The 7,519-nt window shown below is 37.9% G+C and overlaps 1 protein-coding gene across 3 annotated transcripts; it reads right to left on the bottom strand.

Annotated features, from left to right (window-relative positions):
• Positions 1-928: 928 nt before the first annotated feature.
• On the bottom strand, positions 929-7,259 carry LOC122034290 (PH, RCC1 and FYVE domains-containing protein 1-like). Of its 3 annotated transcripts, none has more exons than XM_042593477.1 (10): positions 6,999-7,259; positions 6,643-6,924; positions 6,394-6,480; positions 6,139-6,248; positions 5,977-6,063; positions 5,775-5,894; positions 3,548-5,599; positions 3,302-3,427; positions 1,557-1,906; positions 929-1,257 (listed from the first exon to the last, which is right to left on the bottom strand). In XM_042593477.1, exons 4-10 carry the CDS (start codon positions 6,151-6,153, stop codon positions 1,095-1,097), a joined length of 2,913 nt encoding a protein of 970 aa, XP_042449411.1. In that variant the 5' UTR covers positions 6,154-6,248; positions 6,394-6,480; positions 6,643-6,924; positions 6,999-7,259; the 3' UTR covers positions 929-1,094. The 3 variants fall into 3 exon arrangements, with proteins under 3 accessions (XP_042449411.1, XP_042449410.1, XP_042449409.1); XM_042593476.1 differs by having other exon boundaries at positions 6,156-6,248; XM_042593475.1 differs by having other exon boundaries at positions 6,156-6,248; positions 6,643-7,259.
• Between the last annotated feature and the right edge of the window lie 260 nt (positions 7,260-7,519).

Here is a 7,519-nt window from a genome sequence, read left to right as displayed (position 1 = left end):
GTAGACCTAACGCTAATAAGGTTAACTAAAACATTACTAAGTCAACTAAAGATAATAGTTTTAGGCAAAATTTAGGTCAATATGGGATTTAGTATTTCAATTTTCAGTAGTTAGGTTAAAATCTAGTCTTAAAATAATTATTTTCAAACCTTTCATTATTTTGAAAATTAACACCAAGTTAATTTTAAGCTTTTTAAATAATGCCTAATAAGTAATTTTGATGATTTTAAAAATACATTTTCACCTTAAAGTTAAATTCTCATGACAATTACAAACTTAGTTGGGTTTGTATTGTTGTCAATTTATAACTTTGTCGACATACACTTAGTTTGTGTCATTTTAAAATTTTTATATAAAATCATTAACAGAAGTAAAATGAGTTAGTCTTTTTATTTAACTTCTAATAAACGTTGGGAATCAATATAAATACTTTAGATTAGCAAATGATATACCTAGCAGCAATATGACACATGATTAATCTAGTATTAGAGAAGAGAAGTCGGCTAAACGAGCAAAACTTAGAGAAATGTATCGCAAAAATTTGTTAGATGTCGAAGACCATTACCAAGACAATGGAAGACACTCAATATCGTAGTCCAACAATAAAGATAGAAACACAATTTTTACAAAATCGCTGGACCGCAGCAGCGATTTACGAACTAGAAAGTCTAAACGAAATAAGAGAACTATGTTAAGTGCTGAGCCTTCCAAGTTCCAAGCAAGTAGACCATAGCAAAGTGGATTTACTCAAACCCTTAGAATTTATCGACAGAACCATTGTCTTAGCTTCGCTTAGAAAGATGATTTACCAGATGTTTTGTATGGATTCAATCCTGCATTTGTTCTCCTAGGTCACTTCTTTCTTATGGTCTTCTTTGGCCTACTCTAGATCCATCAATCCCATGGAGGAGATGGGAGTAGCTATAACTTTGTCAAAACAGATCATGTTCTTCCCACACAATAACATGTCGAAACAGCTAAAAGATAGTAAAGAAAATAAGAACCTGATCTGTGCTCTATATAATTGTTCAAGCTTCCTGCCTAAGATTGTCACCTAGCTCTTTACAATCTCAATGCTCCTTACCGTAAACAAATTAAGTGAAAGGGGACGATGGTGTTGCATATTCCTCCTCGTTTGGTGCTGCATTTGTAGGCAATGTGACTGTTCCATGACCTGGATAATTGTATTTACTGAACACTCTTTCCTTGTTTTGGTTCCACCAACCTTCTGCCGCTTTCTCAGCAAACCTTTTCTTGCTACACAACACAACAGTCGAAAATAGCATGCTAAGAATGCAGCAAAAACATTGGGAGAAAGATACGAGCACAATTCCAAATAAATGACAACAAAAAAATTCCCCTTTCCTCTCTTGGAAAAGCTAAACAATAGTAAAACTTTCACGCAAGTTTGGAATATATTGTTTTGCATCACTAATGCTAAGGTCTCATGTAAAATAGTCAAAAGAAAAGTAATGTTGGAAGAGACAGCCAACAACTATGTTTTTTATCACACTGTTGTATGATGTTCATGATAATTGATAAATATGGGTTGTTACCTGAATCGAACCCGTTTGAAAGTCTTGATACCGCTGCTTAGTTGAATGTAAGTAATGTATACACCAGGCTCAAACTGTTCTGTAAGTTCTGCTTCTCCATTATTGCCATGTTTGACTGGAGGTGATTTTATGCCGTTGTCTGTGCTATGTTGAAAGTTTGACTCTCGGTTACCAGCAGCTGCCGATTTACTATTGTTGTGAGCATCTCTTTCAAAAGCACCAGAATCCATTGATGACGAGATGTCGGATCTGATACTATCATTGTGTTCCAAGAGGACTTCTATTTGTGTATGTATTTCAGTTAAGTTGTGATCAAATTCAGAGGGCAATTTCTCTCTTATATCCTTCAGCTTCAAGAACAGAGAGCCAACAAATACAAAACCAAAAATTAGTGATTTCAACAAGAAAACTTAAAATATCTAATTAACATAAGTTTTCCTTGGAAGGATATCAAATTTAAGAACAAGCATGTTATGACTTAATTAAATAGTGTTAATTTTCCAATTCACTAGCAAGCATTTTGTCAACAATATTAGGTTTTGATACACGTTCTCCCTTTCCAAGAACATTGGCATTATTATGAACTACTTGCTCCTTACTAAAATCTTATTCTTCTAAGAAAGAAATTATAGATATGAGAAGCAATAATATTGAACTAACTTACAACCATACTTAATGAGATTTTACCAACACAACTAGTCACATATAAAATCATTCAAATCAAAAAAGCAATTCAAATTTCCAGTATATTAGGATTTCGTGGATGAATTACTACTAGAAATAAGCAATCATGCCATCAATTTGCTATTTTTAGGCACTGAATGTAATCCCCTATATTTTAATTTAAGGGATTGATTTCCCATGTACACTAAAAAAAAGCAATCAACAAAATCTAGTAAGTTTTATTGGTTGGCAAGAGGTATAATATGTTGGGTTGTAAGGTTGCAAACAAAGTTCCACATTGAAAATACATAGGAAAGATCATAGATTTATAAGGGAAAGATATCTTCATTGGTATGAGGCCTTTTTGGGTAGAGCCCAAACATGAGTGCTTAGCCCCAAAGTGGATAATATCATGCTATTGTAGAGATCTCTAAATTCCTTTTGGTCCTAACAATTGGTATTAGAGCTCGGACTGCTAGAAGGTCAAACCGTCGACTGTGCACAAGAGTTATGGTCTAATTAAGCCATGTGAGTAGAATATTGACCTCGAACAAAGGAAGTGGGAGCTCCCGTGTTTGAATCAAGAGGACCAGACACTAGGCAGGAAGTCCTAGTTGTGGCTAGGCAAGGAAGTCCTAATAGGTCGGATGGATCGAATGACAGGAAGATCGAGGATCGGACGTGAGAAGCCTGTGGTCTTTCATTTGAGGGAGGAATTGTTGGGTTGCAAGGTTGCAAACAAAGTCCCACATTGAAAATACATGGAAAAGATCATCGATTTATAAGGGAAAGATATCTTCATTGGTATGAGGTCTTTTGGATAGGGCCCAAAAATAAAACCATGAGGGCTTAGGTTTAAAGTGAATAATATCATGTCATTGTGGAGATATCTAAATTCCTTTTGGTCCTAACATAATCATTTCACCTTGAGAGTATGAAAATAAACTTATGTTTTCTATTTTAATGATGCCATATATGAAAAAGTGATCCCAAGAAAGACATGGAAAATTGGACTTTTCCATAAAAGTGTCCATTTGTGCATGTTTACGAAGAACATGACTTAAGTTATATGTAAAGAGTACCTGAGTATCGAGATTTCTGATAACTTGTAGCGCAGCAATGCACTTGGCAGATTCTTGTTGAATTTTCTTTTCTGATTTTTGAATGACAAGTTCCTGTGCTTCAGATTTTTTTTTCAAATTTTTGACCTGTTAGAAGGTTAGGTTTATTATCATAGCAGCTTTTGAGTGGACAAGGAATTTTTCATTAACATACTGAAAACAAAAGCCAAATACAGCAATCCTAAAATGTAAAAGTTCTCAATGCACCTGGAATTGCAACTTTTGGATCTCCTGATTCAGTATTTCATTAGACTGCATGAGACTGTCAATAGCACCTTTAGAAAATACTGGAGTAGCAGAGTGTGGAGGACTTGGATATCTTGCATATGGTGATGTTGGTCTGGAGTTTACAGGTGGTGGAGGTGATGAGGGAACAATCGGTTTTAAAGCTATTTGAAGTGCACTAATTGAGCTACTAAAAGAGATATCTTTCAGCTGCAACAGTGAAGGAACTTGTGGAGCTCTGAGCATAGACAAAGATTCTGATTTGGCATCGTTTTTTATTGATTTAGCTTCAATAGATTTTATTGGATCTGCATTTGATGACACTACAGGTTTTGAAAATTTTATTTCCCATTTGTCTAGCTTTTCCTTTATATCAATGGATCGACGAGGCATAACAGTCTTCTTATTAGTAGTCAAGGAGTTACCAGATTCAGCAGCTTTAAGTTTCGAATAGCAAGAATCACATACACGGTGAGGTTTCCCTGGTGTTGGAGCCAAAGCTGCTTTCAACACTTTTCTAGAACTACAAGCATGGCAATGTACTAGCCCACAGTTATAGCAGTTGTGTCTCTTTTTGGTAAAACCAAATGCTTGTCGACACCCTGAACAAAGTGATTGATCGGCACCAGATATCCATTTATGGATACAAATGCAGGCTGTAAAATTTGAACCGCAAGATATGCTTTTCACATGCCTATCCTTGAGAGCTTCAATGAGGCTAGGTGTTTTCCGATCTTCTGTATCTCCATGTCCCAGCCGACCATTAGAACCTCTTCCCCATGTGTATACTTCACTGCGTGATGTTAACACTGCAACATGACAAGCTCCACAAGCAATTTCTTCAACTAACTCGCCTACCAATCTATCTTGCACTAAACAAGGAACCTTGCCATCGGCTTGCGGGTTGCCAAGTTGACCATGGGACATGCTGCCCATTGTGAAAACATGACCTGATGTTGTGAGCCCAATTGTCAAGTTATGCCCACAGGCTACTTGATGAAAGTTATAGTCAATAAGTGATGGAACACAAGTAGGGACTAAACGCGCTTCTTTATCACCATGACCGAGGCGGTATTTGTCACCGTCGCCCCATGTAAATAATTTGCGAGATATAACATTGGCACCTGCCTGACCCATCACTTCAACAATAGCTGCAGTGTGCCATACTCCGCATGCGACCTTTATTGTCCTTAATCCACTTAAAGATTCAACTTCTTTAGGATATACCAGATTTTCTCGGTCGCCATGTCCAAGAACACCAAATGTTCCATCTCCAAAAGTAAACACTTTACCGTTCGATGTAATCAATGCTGAATGCCATGTGCCACATGCAATAGACATAACTTGTAATCCATCTAGTGGGCCTGAAACTTTCTTCGGTATCCAGTGGCTAGCATCGGTACCATGACCGAGAAGTCCAGTGTAGTGAGTGCCATCTCCCCAGGTAAACAAGTCACCGGTAGTGGATACAGCACAAGTATGGTACTCACCACATGCAATATAATCCATATTCCAAAGTACCAATGACTCCACAAGATGGGGGCGAGTTACATCCCTGTCAGTACTATGGCCAAGCTGACCACCAGATTGCTCACCCCAAGCAAATACTTCCCCTTGCCGTGTAACTAGAGCTGCATGCCTAACACCACATGCAATTTGATGGACATCTAAAACTACATTTGATTCTAATGATCTTGGAATTAAAACATCAGTTCTTGCACATACACCATTTGAAGATCCATCCATTACAGCTCCATCAGACCATATTACTCCCCACACATAAACATCGCCTAAAGATTCAATATCATCTGGTCCAGAACCTTGACTGGAGGAACTAGGAGCACTTGAAACACTAAGTCGTACACCATCTCCGTTACTTAATCTTAGTTGCATATTTGTGTGATCTGACCCCACATCTGATCTTGTTAAACTACCTGAAGGTCCACCAGTATGATATTTTGTGCTAAAACCATGAGATTTGCTCAAAGTGCTTTCTAGTCCGTAAGCATGACCATTTGATACTGAGTCTCCATCCTGAAGAAAACAGATAGAGGTATTTATGAGTGTTATCCATATCTCTAGTGAAAGGCTATTGGTCTTATTCACAAAAGGTGCATGGACAGTAAGGAGAAAGTAATCTCATCAATATAATTGAAGGTCAATAATCAGCATTACATGCCTATTATCAATAGTAAACACTCAAACTTACATCAGAGGATAAAATCCCATCACTGTGGCTATCAGTTCTCAAATGTTGAGACTGTTCTGTACATATGAGAGCCCTAAGTCCTGCAATCCACACTTCCAAGTCACTTTGGTCCTTGCAAATCTATACAGCAGAAAGATAAATTACATTCTACATTTGGCTTAATGGATAATATTGAGCGAATGTGTTTGTTTTGTATGCTAACCAGATCAAGAGATCTTTCTCCGTTGTTATAGATAAGAGAAAATGATAAGTAGTCTTTTACAGGTCGCAAATATCTCCTAAAAACAGCCTGTGAAAAATTGTACCAAGAAGAAGGTTGGACTTTATCATGGTTTCATATTGACGAAATTTTCTTCATTCTTACAGTTAAATAAGACATACAGTTCTCTGTCCATGAACAATTTGTATTACAGAAGACAATTTGATAGCCCTCTCCTTCTTCTTATGAGATAACCAAATCAAAGTAGTTTCATCCTGTAAATATAAGGTATCAAGAAGTTATTATAAGCATATACCACCATACAAAGCCTAACCGGGTAAGATAAAGTATTAAATGATATGAATAATAAGAAAGACAATCATTTGAAGTCAGAAATAACAGAATAGCACAACAACTCACACTCGAAATTCTGAAGGGGCAGAATTTTGGCTTTCCTTTGCGACTATACTTGATTAACTGGGTGCCTTTCTTCAATGCAATAAGTGCCTTCAAATCATTAAAAAAAAAAAAGCAAAAGATTGAAAACAAGAGCGAAGTAATGTCGAATCAGCAAGCATTTTATCTATCCATCACCAAACAAATAATTAAAGAATATATATATATAGAGAGAGAGAGTAGGAAAGATATTCAGAAAGGGGGGAAACGCACCTGTTGGATCTCGCGGTCAGGCTTCCCATAATCAGCTGGATCTGCCATTCCATCTGAGAGGACGGTCCGGTAGGATCACGAATCGGATCATGAGAAGAGCTACTGATCCCCGTCTCCATTGATGAGTCGATGAGGAGGAGGAGGAGGATGGAAAGGATGATGATTTGGCTCGCCGCCTGCGCCCACGATCGCGCCCTGCCCTCTCATCAATCACTCCCGTTGTCGATTATTCCTCCTCCGCTTCTTCCTCCGGAAGGCTTCTCCGCCGACGCCGCTGCCCCTCTTCCGATTTCATCGCCCCGTTCAAGTCCAATCGTCCCGAAATAAGGCGAAAGGGAGAGAGATCAAGACCATACCTTGGCCACCATCAATCGGCCCCTCCTCGCCCCTTCCTCCCGTCAGGCGCATAACAACGAACCAACTGAAGGAGACTCCCGACAGATCGAAGTTACAAGGAATTGCGATCGTCCGATGTTTTCCTGGCTAGGGCTGGGCTTCATTCGATGCGGCCTCCGCTCGACGGGGGAAGAAGATGAAGTAAACTCTCAAAGAGAAGACGCCATGCGGCTGCCCCGAGTTTGCGGACCATGAGGCGCTTTTGCAACGGACGTTCAAGCCTCTCCAAATTACTAAAATCAAATTTAGCAAAATAAATAAATAAATAAAAGCAAAGTTTTCAAATTGATACCTTCTACTTTGATAATTCCCAAATGATCCCTTATATTTTAATTTTTATATACCTATTAAAACTATTAATTATGGATACATCTATAACCGAGACAATCGAGCTGAGCTTTGTGATAATCTAAAATGAACTGAACTATTAAAATAATTGTTTAAATTTAGTTTGATTTTTTTATTAACTTGATTTGGTTCG

The sequence above is a fragment of the Zingiber officinale genome, chromosome 11B (genome assembly GCF_018446385.1).
Source record: "Zingiber officinale cultivar Zhangliang chromosome 11B, Zo_v1.1, whole genome shotgun sequence".
Classification (NCBI taxonomy): domain Eukaryota; kingdom Viridiplantae; phylum Streptophyta; class Magnoliopsida; order Zingiberales; family Zingiberaceae; genus Zingiber; species Zingiber officinale.
The sequence above is the reverse complement of the archived record's forward strand: the minus strand, read 5'-3'. Positions and strand labels throughout refer to the sequence as shown.